General features: G+C 35.0%; 1 protein-coding gene across 2 annotated transcripts in view; it reads right to left on the reverse strand.

Annotated features, from left to right (window-relative positions):
• LOC150103204 (protein BANP-like) overlaps window positions 1-15,654 on the reverse strand; it is a 329,769-nt gene that overhangs the window by 101,185 nt on the left and 212,930 nt on the right. For both annotated transcript variants that reach the window (XM_090398157.1, XM_090398158.1), the window contains one exon: window positions 3,525-3,599. In XM_090398157.1, the coding sequence (XP_090254283.1) occupies window positions 3,525-3,599 (75 nt within the window). The remainder of the gene's footprint in view (window positions 1-3,524; window positions 3,600-15,654) is intronic.

A 15,654-nucleotide genomic window follows, 5' to 3' on the forward strand; every position in this document is an offset into this window, starting at 1 on the left:
CTGGCTCAGCAACAAAATTAAAAGTTAAAGAGGATTTTAGATCCAGGGGAGATTGTTCATTTGAGGCTGTTTGGTGTGAGATCGAGGCCAATAAGACAAAATATATTGTTGGTTGCTGCAACAGACCAAGGGGGGTCCACAGAAAGATGCTATGCATTTTCAGATTAGCACAGTGAGTGTAGGGTGAGTAATTATTATGGAAGCCTTCAACTATGGGGACATAGATTGGTGTGAGGAAAGGGGACATGGCAAGATGAAAGTGGAATTTATACAATTACTAAGGGATAATTACCTGAAACAACATGTTATAGAGGAGTCCAGGTGTTTGAGAGTGCTGGATCTGGTAACAGCATCAGAGGGTATATCCATAACCAAGATAGATAGCTGGGGAGAGTGACCATGCAGTCTTGTTCTGCAATGTTGCTAAACATGTGGAATTCTCTCAAAAAAGGGTTTATGTTGAACTATAAAGCTGGTAATTATGACAGACTCAGCAGGCATTCTGGAACAATGTCATGGCTTGAGAACTACAAGGAAAGAATGTCAATAGTGCATGGGAAGCAGTCAGGGATTGTTTGAGAAGCAGTACCAGATTGCACAAGGCCAGGAAGAAAAACTAAGTTGGGGATTAAGTGGATGAGTGGAGATATAAAGCAAGAGCTGAAGTGAAAAAAAAAAAAAAAAACACTGGAGAGAATATCAAAAGTGTAAGCAAGAAGGGTGCTTAGTATGGTAAGAAACCAGATGGAGAATTTGCAGTTGCTGATGTGGCCCAACACATGTCAAAATTGAGGTATATGAAGCAGGAAGTGTCGAGAATATTGAAGAATATCAATGTGAATATAGCAATGGACTGGATGGCATGTTGGCCCATGTACTATGTGAATGTGCAAAAGAACTGGCATTACCTCTAATGAAATGGTTCAATCTAAATCTTAACTCTGGCAAGGTTCCAGGGGAGTGGAAAGAGGGTAAAACAGTTCCATTACACAAAAGTGGCTTCAAGACCAAAGTAGCAAACCAAAGACCAATTAATATATTAGGAGTGGTTATTAAAGTATTGGAAAAGTTGGTTAAAGGTAAACTCCAATAGTGGATGGATGGGGATATGATACTCTAGAGTGGTAAAGAGTAAGTCCACCTTAGTAATTTATTCACATTTTTATAATAAAGCAGAATTCAATAACAGAAATGGCTACACCATGATTATGCTAGACTTTGCAAAAGGCATTTGACAGAATACCACATGGAAAAATATTACAAAAGTTGGAGCAAATAGGAATGGATATGAAACTAGTAGCATGGATTATGGGGTGGCTGACAGTCACCAGAGTAGTATACGTGGGTGGTCTGAAAAGTTTTCGGCCTCAACCAAAAATGGCAATATTATCGGCAAGACTTTTTTTTTTTATTTTCTAAGTTGGTACATCTGTCATAAGCATCCATGTGAAATTACAAGTCATTCTACGAAGTAGTTTTTTTTTTATACAGCTGTCGGAAACCAAAGTGTTGTCTGTATCCCTTGAAATGGATAAAATTGAGTGGTTATAAAATTCTTTGTAAAAGAAGGTTTAACACCAAAAGAAATTCATTCGAAGTTCATAAAAGTTTATGGGCACTCTTCTGCTTTGTTTTCAACAATTTAAGCATGGCCGTACCAGCCTTGAAGATGATCCACATGAAGGACATCCAAAAAGTGTAACAACAACAGAAATCACTGATCAGTGCACAATATGGTATTGGTTGACTGGCGAATCGAAGTGCGTGAAATTGCTGAGACTATAGGCATATCCTACAAAGAATGTGTAGGATATATTTTGCACGAACAATCACAAATGAAAAAGCTTTGCACAAGATGGGTGCCATACTGATCAAAAATGCATTCAGATGAATATCTCTGAACAGAGCTTGGAGTGTTTTAACAAGACTAAAACTGATTTTGTGCATCAATTTATTACTATGGATGAGACTTGGATTCACCAGTACACACCAGAATCTAATCAGCAGTCAAAATAGTGGACAGAAGCCAGTTGTTCAGTGTCAAAGAAGACAAGGTCATGGCATCTGTGTTTTGGGATGCTAAAGGCATTTTGTTTATTAATTATCCTGAAAAGGGTGAAACAATAACCAGGGAATGTTATTCTGATCTTTTAACCAGACTTGACGAAAAAATTCATGAGAAAAGACTCGGTTTGCAGAGGAAGAAAATGATCTTTCATCAGGACAATGCACCTGTCTGCAAAGGTGTTTTGGCAATGGGAAAATTAAGGGATCTGCACTATGAATTGTTGGAACATCCACCCTATTCCCCCAGATTTGGCTCCCTCTGACTTCTATTTCTTCCTCGTTGGTCAGCGTTTTTCTTCAAATCAAGAAGTGACTGCAGCTGTAGAGGGATATTTTGCAGATCTTACGGAGAACCACTACAGGGATGGGATAATGGTGCTGGAGCATCGCTGGAATAAATGTATTAGTCTTAAGGGAGATTATGTCGAAAAATAAAAATAATTTTGAAATTATAAATTCGTTTTTTCATTGTTAGGCAGAGAACGTTTTGGACCACCCACATATAGAGAAGTGGAATCTAGGAGAATGAGAGTAACTAGTGGAATAAAGATCCCTCTTTAAAAGGCTATGATTTGAATGCACCGTGACTACTGTTGCACAGATTTGGTCACCTGGGTTTCTTGAGGATCAGGAGGTGGTGGAGAGGATTCAGAGACAAGCGACCAAGCTGGTGACAGGTCTGTGGAATGCTCTCCTTGAAGAGTAAAAACACCAGATTAAAGGCGTGTGGATTCAAGTTTGGTTAGGTTAGGTATAACAACAACAATAATCATCATCAGTGTTTAAAATAATAATTAGTCCAATTATTATTTTTAGAGCATTCAATCACTGATTCTCAGTATCTGTTACAGTAATATTTTTGTAATCCAACTGTCAGATCCAATAACAAAAAATAGCTTGAATATTGTTTTGAATATTCTTATGAATTCTTATTCTATATGGAAATTCTAAGGAAATGAAGTAATCCGGTGCACAGATGAAAAACAACAATGATCTCATTATTATACAATATTGTTTATGAGGATAGACTGAGAGCATGCAGACTGCAGAGTTTGGTGGACTGAAGATAAAGTAGGGTGAGGGATATGATAAAAACATTTAAGCTGTTAAAGGGTTATTATTAGATTATCACTGATGTGATTTTTCATATAGTAGAATTAAAGGAAGGAACAAGGACAAGGGATTATCCCTGCAAGTTACAAAAGCAGTGAATAAAAGGGTAAGAAGTAAGTTTTTTGCATGGAAAGTGGCAGGAGCAATGAATGTGTTCCCTGAGAGAGTGGTGAAAGTGCAGACAGTGGATGAGTTTAAGGAGTGGCACAATAGACTTTGGATTGACTAGTGTTTACCTTTCGCAATGAGTCTTGTGACTTCATGGAGATCAAGAAAATAATAATATGAATTAATGATAATAATAAATGTATTCTATATAACAGGAATGGTTTAAGGTAACTTACCTTCTGAATTTAGTGGGATGAGGTGCATACTTGTGCCACTATTAACACCTTGTGGACTATCAGTGCAAGGATTTGCTAAAAAGAAAAAAGCATCTATGAATTCTTCCAAAGTTTAATAGCAATAATTAACAGTTATCCCATTCTATCTTTTTTTTATGTATTAAGTTCAATGGCCCGTTGCCGTCAAGTAACCTAACTTTGTATATACCTACTTCTGGAGACCGAATTAAACTGCATCTAATCCTATCTTCACAGTTTGCTACTGACTGCTAATAGTGTCCTCCGGACAGTTTCTGAGACGGTTTCCCTGTCTTATCCAAGTGAGACTGACTCATTCATCACGAGTTGAAAATCAAATATAAATACATTGTTGTTTAAGAGATACTTGTGAGATGAGAGATTTCTTCAATTAACATGATGAACATAAGGGATAAGTAATACTGTTTATTCAAGGCCATATATTTCAGCCTGAATATTACAGGCCATCATATGGACGTTATACATAAAACAATGCAGTGGTCGAATTATCAATATTGAGATATTTCGTCAGTTATAACAGTGCATTGTTTTATGTATAACATTATGTGGCTCTTATTTTTTCAAATTGATCCATTGTTGGCATTCTACTTTGTAATTAACTACTGTCACTACTGATGATGGCCCATAATATTCAGGTTGAAATATATGGTCATAAATACATAATATTACTTATCCCTTGTATTTTTTCATGTTAATTGAAGAAATATCAACATATGTATTATTCATCCTTTAGAGAATATTCAAGTGTAGATATTTCCAACCAAATGATGTCATCAATACCAACTGCACAATACAGATAAAAAATGTTAATATTACTGTTATCACTGGTTATAAGAAATTAAATTTTTTCTGCAACCAAAAACTGATTTAGGTGATTCTAAATATATTTTAAATCTAACTCTGCAGTACAAAAAATTCAATCATATAAGGATGCTTTTTTTTAACAGATATGTGCTGCAAAAAAAAACAGATTTTTTTAAGAGCAAAAAAGGAGGAAACTCATCCAAATGGTAGCCAAGCCTTTTGGTCTCTTGCCAAAGAAATTGGTCATAATTTTTAACAATACTTCTCCTGCCCCTGTCACAAATGGATGGCTGCATTCATCATTACCCACAGAAAAAAAAAAAAAAAAAAAAAAAAAAAACATGGTTTCATACTTTTCCTCTAATGCATGCATAATCAATCCTGATAAATGTTATTGAACTATTTTATATGCCCAATACTCAATGCCTCCTCTGTTCTGCCAAAACAAAGAAATCGGAAGAATATTGTCCAATTTAGACATTTAAAAGTCTCCTGGTTCTAATGACATTCCTCTGATTGTCCTGAAGGTTCCTGCACCAGAAGTGATTCCTGTCCTGTTTATGCTCTTCTACTCCACTGACATCTACCCCACAGCCTGGAAACTGGTCTATGCTCAACCTATTTCTAAGAAGGGTGACAAATCACTATTCTCAAACTACCACCCCAATCTTTCTCACCCAAATTCTGTCTACCTTGAAGCCACCCCATTAATAAGTAACTGCCACTATGGATTCTGCTACTACGGGTCAGTGGGAGATTTGCTCACAAATGCCACCCATCTCTGGACAAATACCATGGAAAAGTCTGGTGAATCTCATGTAGTTAAACTCAATATCTCCACAGCTTTTGACTAAGGCACAAAGGCCTATTAAGCAAGCTCGTATCATTTGGTTTCTCCCACACCTTTTACAATTGGGTCACCAGTTTTCTGACTGTATGCATACTATGTGGTGGATGATGGTCTGTTCTCACACTGATCCTCTCCCGTATATCAGCAACTTACTCCAACTGACCGCCAACCCAATACACAGTTTTACTGATGACAGCATATTGCATTTTTCCATATCTTTTAGCAAACAGTGCACCATACAAACCACCTCAACTTACAGAGAATCAACCTCCTCTGCCATCAATTGTGATCTCCAAGCCATCTTTCAATGGGATTCAGATAGTTTCATCACTTTCAATACAAAACACAGCTCTGCTTTATTTTCCCTAAAAAGAAGCATTTGCTTCCAGAATTACCTTTGATAATCTCTAAAAAATCTTTTAAAATCTCTAAAAAAAAAGATAAGATTTCACTCCTTGAAATTACACTGATATCAAGCTTCTCTTGGCATAAATACATCACAACCACTGACTCCTCAGCTTTCAAAAAAACTATAATTTCTCTTTCACTCAAGACATCACTTCACCTCAAAGAGTTGTTAATCTTATATAAATTACAAACCCACTCAACTATTGAATATTGCTCTCATATTTGGGGTGGTGTCCCTAAGAGCTCCCTCAAAATACTTGACTCAATACAGAAGAGAACAACCAGATTGATCCATGACCCATCTCTTATCAGCTCACTGTCATACAGATATTTTCTTTATTATGTATCTTCTATAAATATTTCGATGGTAAATGTTCATGTGAACTAACATTAATAATTCTTGCAATCTCTACTAAATCCATTTAAATATGTGCAGCTGCCACCCAATATCCCTTTACAGTTCAACTCCAAACTAACAGAACAAGTTTCTTTTTCCTCTTCCTTCATCTCTGCTACTGCTGTACTTTGGAAGTTTTTCTCCCCTCTCCCCATGTGCTTCTCAAGGAATACAACATACAGGCCTTCAAATCAAATGTAAGTTTCTCCTTTCACAGCTCATACAGGCTGATCAGCCAACCTCTCATGTATGGACCCACCATTATAAAAAATAAAAAATAAAAATAAAATTCATATATTTTTAGAATATTTTTTTAACATGATTTAGTCAGTAATAGCATGAAATTTCAAATTTATTGTCAGTTAATTGCCTTGTAGCAGTTGTTCAAAAATGAATGAAGACATGATTTGGACATCTACTTGCTTCACAACTCCATCTTAGAGTTAGGACTTCAAAAATTCAGCCCATTACAATTCTTACTTGACACATGTTTAAATCTCATTATCTTTCACATATGCTAGGTTCAGTGGCCTTTCATCCAAGTAATATGGCTTCATAGAAATATATTACAACTGTGATACAGCTGTTAATCCACTTATATAGTCTACTATGTCTATCAATATGTATTCTCTGACAGGTATGTTAGGCTGAAAAACCAGTTCCAAGAAAAATTTAAAAAAAAAAAAAAAACAGAAGATAATCTACTACTCCTGGTGGGAGATAACATACACTATCCAGTGAAGCACCACTGCCACCACCACCACCACCAAGCTTACTGGGGACATGAAATGGAGGGTGCCATGTTCCCAATATTCCAACATGCCATGTGAGCGATACCCTCCCAAGGGCATGCCAAATATACAGTGGAGATCCAGACTCTCTCCCATCTTCCCAAGTTCAGTATGTTGGCCAGATGTATGGGAACAAATCAGATGGTCATAACATGTTTAAGATGCTTTCTGATCAGATAATGCATAATCTCACTACCATCTATGTTGGCAACTCATAGCTGGATATTGTGGTATGGAGACTGGATGCTTATGGGTAATGTCTAAGAGTTCTCACAGTATGTTCCCCAGTACTTTTTTGCTATACCTTTGAAATATTAACATGACAATAAACCTAAATAAATATAGAATCACTGCAGTTAAAATAAAAAAAGCATACCCCCCCCCAAAAAAAAATATCTCTTAAAAAATATTTAAGAACAAACAAAAAATATTACAAACATTTTTCTTCCACAATCATTTCACCCACATTTGTGGTATAAGCACCAACCTAAATGATGTTCACCATCACCTGCAGACACTGAAACCTGATCTGTTTTTGACTGAACTCCAAATCTTTACCACAAAAAGGCCTGTTCAAACTACATTCCTATCCCCACAAGGGTAGTAATTATGCTTTTGTGTGATATATTTTCTTTCATGATTTAGGATGGAAGAAAAATATGACTGTTATGTCGTGGTCATATAGAGTGCACCAATCTAAATGATCTTCACCATCACTTGCAGTCATCTAAACCTGATCCACTGTGTTTGATTGAACCTCAAATCTTTGTCAGAAAAATCATGGCCAGAAAAATTATTTGGACAATCATAACTGTCCAAACTACATTCCTTCTCCACAAAGGTAGTAATTATGCTTTTGTGTGATCTAATATTCTTGCCAAAGGGTGCCTAATCTCAAATCACTCCTTTTTGCCTTCTATGACTTAATATCTCCTTACCTTATTATGTACCATTCATCTGCTATCTCTACTTCCCCCAATTCTGACTTTGTTCCTTGAAGCTTGGTTTCCTGCAAATGCAAGTTCCCTAAAGTGAAATCATCTTCCTCGGTGACTTTGATGTTAACAGCTATAACTATCTCACTTTTTTTTTTAATTCCACTGACAAAGCTGGAAAAGAACTGGAAGTATATGCAGTGAGCAATGACCTAAAGTCAATTATTCATCTTCCTACCAGAATTCCTGACAATCCTCTTCAATTACTCAACATCACTTTCCATAGAAGGAAAATTTGTTCTGAAGTGTTAAACTTGTTGATAGGGTTTTAAGAAGAATGTTTAGAATGAATTCTAAATGATAATATGGTTGGTATGGTTGTCAGTAATTTACTGAATGGAGCGTACACTTTCAAATAGAAAGTGGAGCTATAAAAGTGTCTTGGATGAAGACAAGATATATTTTCTTTCATGATTTAGGATGCAAGAAGAATTTGACTGTTATGTTGCTGTCGTAGACAGAGAGAGAGAGAGAGAGAGAGAGAGAGAGAGAGAGAGAGAGAGAGAGTGAGCAGTCTATATGCTACTCTTTCTCCATTGTGAATTCAAGAAAGAATAAAAGAAAGCTTCTGCAGGAAGTAAGAAACTGAAATTTCAGAAGTTTTTGTCCTATAAGATAAAAACTGTTGGCTTTGTAACTGTAGCAAAAATGTTTTTTATGTTATTCAGAGTTGTAGTTTGAAGAATAAATACATGGCACAGTTAAGTAGTGATTTGATGTTGTATATATCTGTGTTCCTTTTTAAAGATTTTTATTTTGGTTATGAGGGGTTTGAATACTCAGTCCCTTAATGGGTAAATACAGTTATTGGGTTAATTTAGATGAAATGTTTATGTGATATCCTGGGATGCAAACCTGTATACAAGCAAGATCTGGAGTTTAGTTATAATGTTTTCTTTTTATTTTGAAATTAAGTTTAACCACTCAGAGTAAGAGAGATTAAAGTAAGTAAAAATAAATACTTCCCTACACATACAATCCCTTTCTTTACATAGCATACCTTGTATGCTACGTAAGGAAAATGCAGTTTGTCCAAAATACAAGGTATTTTGGACAAACTGCATTCCATTAAAAGAGAATTAGCGAGCACCAAAACTACATCCATTATGGTGAATCCCACATGTATATCTAGATTAGTATTACACTATAATAAATTTAGTTTAATCCTTTATCCAAGTGTGAGCAAACAAAGTTTGCGCCTGAAAGTATCTTCAGGACTAGGGTAAGGTGGTACAACACCAGGGCAACTCGTTGCAAAGGTGGAGCAAGCTACCAACACTCCTGTCTCAGTATCTCCTATAATGCAAACACATTTCCTTGCGGATATGTCTAATGTTATGCATTAAGGGAAGGGCCACTACCCAGACTAGTTTCGACCTTTATTGAGGTCTCTTCAGTGGGAGCCAATAAACTTTCAACATCTTTCTCTAAATCCAGAGTAATTTATTAAAAAAAGGGTGGCACACCATTTGGAAACTCCTATAGGTAGAGATGACCTCCAAAAGCTTCTGCCCGGTATCTCAACTTGGGCCTGGCTCCCACTGAAGAGACCTCAATAAAGGGCGAAACTAGTCTGGGTAGTGGCCCTTCCCTTAATGCATAACATTAGACATATCCGCAAGGAAATGTGTTTTGCATTACATTATAGGAGATACTGAGACAGGAGTGTTAGTATCTTGCTCCACCTTTGCAACGAGTTGCCCTGGTGTTGTACCACCTTACCCCAGTCCTGAAGATACTTTCAGGTGCAAACTTTGTTTGCTCACACTTGGATATAGGATTAAACTAAATTTATTATACTCTAACCAAGTGAAAAATAAACTTTCAACATCTTTCTCTAAATCCAGAGTAATTTATTAAAAAAAGGGTGGCACACCATTTGGCAACTCCTATAGGTAGAGATGACCTCCAAAAGCTTCTGCCCAGTATCTCAACTTGGGCCTGGCTCCCACTGAAGAGACCTCAATAAAGGTCGAAACTAGTCTGGGTAGTGGCCCTTCCCTTAATGCATAACATTAGACATATCTGCAAGGAAATGTGTTTTGCATTATAGGAGATACTGACAGGAGTGTTGGTAGCTTGCTCCACCTTTGCAACGAGTTGTCCTGGTGTTGTACCACCTTATCCTAGTCCTGAAGATACTTTCAGGCGCAAACTTTGTTTGCTCACCCTTGGATAAAGGATTAAACTAAATTTAGTATTACACTAACACTGAACATAAGGATCCACTGGAAAGACATGGTAACTACAGAATCCATTTATAAACATGAAGGCTTCAAATGGCATATTTAAAGGAAGCATTCCAAGGCTTATTACATCAACCTAATTTGAATCAGAATGCTGATTTATCCCATTTTTATTTCATTTTTATACAAATTAATTAATTTATTTATATATATAATATATATACAAACAGTCCCTGACTTATATGAATTACTTTCCACAAACTTCATATGTAACATGAATTTTATGTAAGTCAGACTTAATCCTCTCATTTGTTTAATCACATCCACCCTATTCCTTATGTATTTATAGCATGTAAATAAATAATAAAGTAACACGTAAAAATCACAGTGATGTCTTTAATAAGTAAAAGGGCAGATATTCCGTACTAAAATTAATAGTACATCTTCAGTGTCTGTAACAGTACTAGGAATGGAATACAAGCAAAATGTTCAGTGGATCACCTATTAAAATACAATTGTTACTGCGTGCTAGGAAATAATAGAAATAACAAATTTAATCTATTAAGATAAATGGTTTTTTACATAAGATTAAAGTCTCCCAGATCTTTGAGAGAGAGACATACAGTCATTTCTATTTAAATTCGGTCAGTGTAAGATAGTTTCACAACTTTCTTTGAATAAGCGTTCATATTTGAATCTGTATCTATGGAGGAGAACTGCTTTATCGTACTGGACACTATGAGTAGAGTCAATACTGTGCTGTGGCAGACTAGACTTCAGAGGTTTGTTATAATCAATATAATATTGATGTTCTTTTATTCTTTTTTCCAAAGAATGGCCAGTTTGTTCAAAATAAGAGACATCACATTCGCAAGGTATTTGGTAAACGCCAGCCAAAGATAGAGAAGACAGTTTATCCTTTGTAGAAGGTAATAAAGAAGAAATTTTGTTGATAGGAATATATGTTGGAATCAATTGATACTTTTTCAGAATTCTACCTATAGGTTCTGAGATTCCTGGAATGTAAGGAATAGGAACTCTGCAGACTGTTGAAGAAACTGTAGGTGTTGGAACATAAGAGTCAAGTATCTGTTGGATTTGATTGGAGTTGTAATCATTTGATTCCATTAACTTTTTAATGATGGAAAGCTCTTGTTGTAAGATTATGGGGAAAGAGCAAACTTTATGTGCTCTATGAATTAGAGATTTAAGAATGCCAAATTTTTGAGACATGTGGTGCGCAGACGTTTTGTGAATGTATCTGCCAGTAAATGTGGGTTTTCGAAAGACGCTTGTAGATAAGGTACCAGAAGACATTCTAGTAAGGAAGATGTCCAAAAATGGTAAAGTACCAGAGTTTTCTTTTTCATAGTGAATTGAAAAACTATTGTAATTATGAATAAGACTGACTATGAGACAAAAGTATCCAGCCTATTAGAAGACACCACGGCCTACCAAGAGATCACACGTAATCCTACTAATTCACAAATTAAACAACTAAATAAATTACTTGATGAGGTTATAAGTTGGGATCCTAACTACGTGGATAAAATACGCATCTACTTTGGAAGAACTCCTCATCTTTATGGACTCCCAAAAATCCATAAAGAAGACTGTCCTGTATGACCTATCATAAATTGCATTGACTCTCCAACTTATCAGATTGCAAAAGTATTATCACGTTCCTTAAATGCTCTCACTGGTCATTCCAGATCCTATATAAAAAACTCAACAGAGTTTCTTGAAAAAATCAAGGATATAAAAATTACAGATTCTGAAATATTAGTCAGTTTTGACATAATTTCTCTTCACCAATATCCCATTAACCGACACAGTCAATTCTTTATATGAATCTTTCTTTTAAGGTTACACGGTGATCAGCACTGATATTTGTAAATTTAGGGACACAAAAACACACGTGTTGAATAGATTATTTTATTAATTACTAATAAAACAACCCACAAACAAAGTTAGGAGCAACCAACCACCATCGAACCACTGCTTGATTATCAACCAATCAAACAACAATCTCACCCAAGGTGAACTACACCATTTCTCCGAGGTCAGTGAACAAACTTGATATCGTGTATCATATTGAGAGAGGTTTAAGATCCCTCCCCACCATTTTGGCTGATAAAATATGAATGGAAACATTGTGTATACTAAATTCAAACAAAAAACTAAGCACCAACTTAAATAAAACCGAAAATCTAACCCTTAAATCCTTAAAAAATAACTAAGACATTATAATCACAAAAGCAGATAAAGGCAATGCCGCTGTCCTTTTAGTCCATACAACATACATTGAAAAAATGAACCATTTAATATCGGACCACAACACCTACCAAATGGTAAACTACAACTCCACAAAATGTAACAAAAAGAAAACAACTGAATTAATCAAATCCGTCCACACATGGCCCGAAGAAACAACAAAAAAATTAATACCTCATTATGCCCGTGCGCCCAGAATTTATGGCCTGCCAAAAATTCTGGGCGCACAAAAACAACACAAACCAGGCACACCTTACATCTGATTGTTGAAGGAAATGACAGCCCAAAGTATCACTTAGCCAAAAAATTAGCGGCCACACTCAAGGAATTGGTAGGTCAGTCCCTTTCCTACATAAAAAATACACAACATTTCATTAATAAAATTAAAAACATTACACTCAACGACCAAGATTTATTAGTCAGCTTTAACATAACTTCCCTTTTCACTAATGTTCTGATCAACGACACTATCTTGCTCCTACAGAACATATTTCCACACGACATCATGGCCCTTTTTGCCCATGTACTCCACTCCGGATATTTCGTGTGGCAAAACAATTTTTACCTTCAAAAAGAAGGTACAGCCATGGGCTCACCACTTTCCCCCCCAATAGCTAACTTTTATATGGAAGACTTTGAGCAACGTGCTCTAGAGACAGTATGTCTAAAGCCCAAAATTTGGCTCAGATACGGCGACAATATTTTCGCCATTTGGCCTCACGGCCGCGAAGCTAATGTGCTATTTAGAAGTCGTCACAGATCCGAAAGATTATTTTTTTAAGTCAGCCATGGCTATGAAGAATTCTCCTAACCTGAACAAATATGGTTGCATTAATTTTCCAAAAAATTGGGAGACAATTAAAGACAATTTATTTTAAGTTATCTTATATGTTATCTTAAGAGCAATGCCCACATAGATGAAGTACTTTTTTTTTTTTTCCCCCACAACATTAGAGGGGCACCAAATTAGGACTTTAGATCTTTTGTCCTTTACAATTTGCAGTTTCACTTATTCACTGTCATGTATACATGCTGTGTTGTGCTTTGAAGATGGTGATTTGAAATTCAGCAAAATAGAAGCAAGTTAATAAACATATTTTTTATAAAATAATTTGTTTAGTGTTGTTAATACCATTAAAAATAAGTTATGAATTCTTCTTGAGGAGAGTTAAGATGAAGGCCATAATTATTGATTAGTTTACCGATAGTTTTGTATTAGAACTATTAAAAATAAAGGTAGTTCAGATGATAGATGGTTCATTGTTTTGAAGAGAATCGATAACACAATTAACATCACCGCTGTTTCTTTGCTTCATGGATCTGATTAATTAATAATGCAAAACTTGCATACCTGCAAATGTGACATGCTGGAGAAGAATGAAAAAACTTCTTTAATTTTGCAACAATTAGAATTAATTGTGCTCTCCTGCAGCATTTCAGAAAGTTATTCTATTTATACTTTTAGCTCTTTTCAATAGTTATTTTTCTAAAAAAGATGTTAACTTGGAAATACACCCTCCATAAAGTAAAGGAATAGATTTGAAAAGTGAGAAGTGGAAGACATATAAATATCAAATAATTATGTAAAATTGTTTATTTTCATATCACTTATGTAAAAGTCATTTTTAAGTAAAATTGTTTATTTGTAGAATTTTTGGCTATGTTTCATAGCTATTTTCAGTGCACTGAAGGATGAACCCCCCCAAAAAAAGAGAGAGAATAACAATTAAATTGAAAGCACATGATATTATATTTGCTACTGACTGCAGGAGAATAACTGAACAGTCTCTTAGATGAAGTTCATTCCTGGGATGAAGAATAAAAAAAAAAAAGACTAAAAAGTTCATTATGCTTTTCCTCCACAACTTTTATGTTTTTATCCAGTTACATAAAGAAAATGTTTCTCACTCTGTGGTTACAGGAAACTGCTTCTTACATAAAAAATCCAATAGATTTCGAGAACAAAATTCCAAGATTATTCTTGCAGCCCACAGATCTTCCTAGTGAGTTTGATGTAGTCTTACACTTCATAAATATCCCTCTTACTGATACAATTGCATTACTTCATGATGATTTTTCTCCTGATATTGTAAATTTATTTGACCTTGTCATTAATTCAGGCTACTTCATTTGCCAGAATAAATTATACATAAGCAGATAGAAGGAACAGTTATGGGTCTCCCATTTCTCCTACTCTAGCTAATTACTTTATGCAACTTTTGAACAACATATTCTCAACATTTTTTCACCTAAACATCAATTTAGTACATATATGTTGATCTTTCTGTTCTTGGAACTTCTCTTTGCCTGATCTTCATGAATTTCTTGAGAAAATTAATTCAGTTAATCCAAGAATCAACAAACAATAACAACAGTCTTCTTTTTCTGGATGTTCTAATTCTAGGTTAACTAAATGACAGTCTACAGTTCTTGGTATATACAAAACCAAATTATACTGGCAAATAAATTGATTCTAACTCACATCATCACTCTTGTCTGAAATATGGTGTAGTCAAATCTGTAGTCAGCAGAGCTCATAAAATATGTTCAACCAATTCTTTTTTAAACAACGAACTGTCTGTTATCAGACCTAGCATTATTTCTAATGGTTGTAATACAAAAATTATCAATAGAATTAGGGCATTCATCTTAACTCTCCTCAAGATGAAGTTTTCAGAATTTGTCTTCCATATGTTAAAGAACTTTCAGAAAGAATAGCAAGACTTCTTCACCAGACTAACCTGCAAGTCTCCTTCTATCCAGTTTACAAACTAAATACCTTCCTTATTCTCTCCAAAAGACAAATAGCCTCCTCTTTTTCATCCTAGAGTTTACAGAATCCCCTGTTCTTGAAGCTTATGCTATTATGGACAGACTGGTTCTTCTACACAAATTCAGCTCGAAGAACATCAAGAATATATTTCACTTAAAGAGCCTAACATATCTGGTTTAGCAAGCCATGCCATATTTACAAAACAAAGAATTCAGTGGAATAATGCCAAAGTTCTACACAAAGCTATTTGTTTCTGGAAAGACTGTATAAAGAAAGCTGTGAAGCATACATTCATAATCCTAACCATAACAAAAATAATTGCCTTAAACTGTCTCAATTTTTGAAGTTATTCTTACTAATAACTTCCTATTTGCGTGTTTCATAAATTGTAATTAATTAATTATTTAAATTTAACATAATTTATATTTGACCTTAATTTATTTTATTTCTTAATATCTATTAATGCAGATGGAGTCATTCTCCTGCAGCCAATAGCGCATATATTATCATGATGTGCTTTCAATTTAATCGTTTTTTTCTCTCTTTTTGTGGTTATCTTCCTGCAAAGTTGCTATGAAACATACCCCAAAGTTCTACAAATAAATAATTTTAC

The sequence above is a fragment of the Typopeltis vanoorti genome, chromosome 9 (assembly GCF_054136105.1).
Source record: "Typopeltis vanoorti isolate ZY-2024b chromosome 9, IOZ_Tvanoo_1.0, whole genome shotgun sequence".
Lineage (NCBI taxonomy): Eukaryota > Metazoa > Arthropoda > Arachnida > Uropygi > Thelyphonidae > Typopeltis > Typopeltis vanoorti.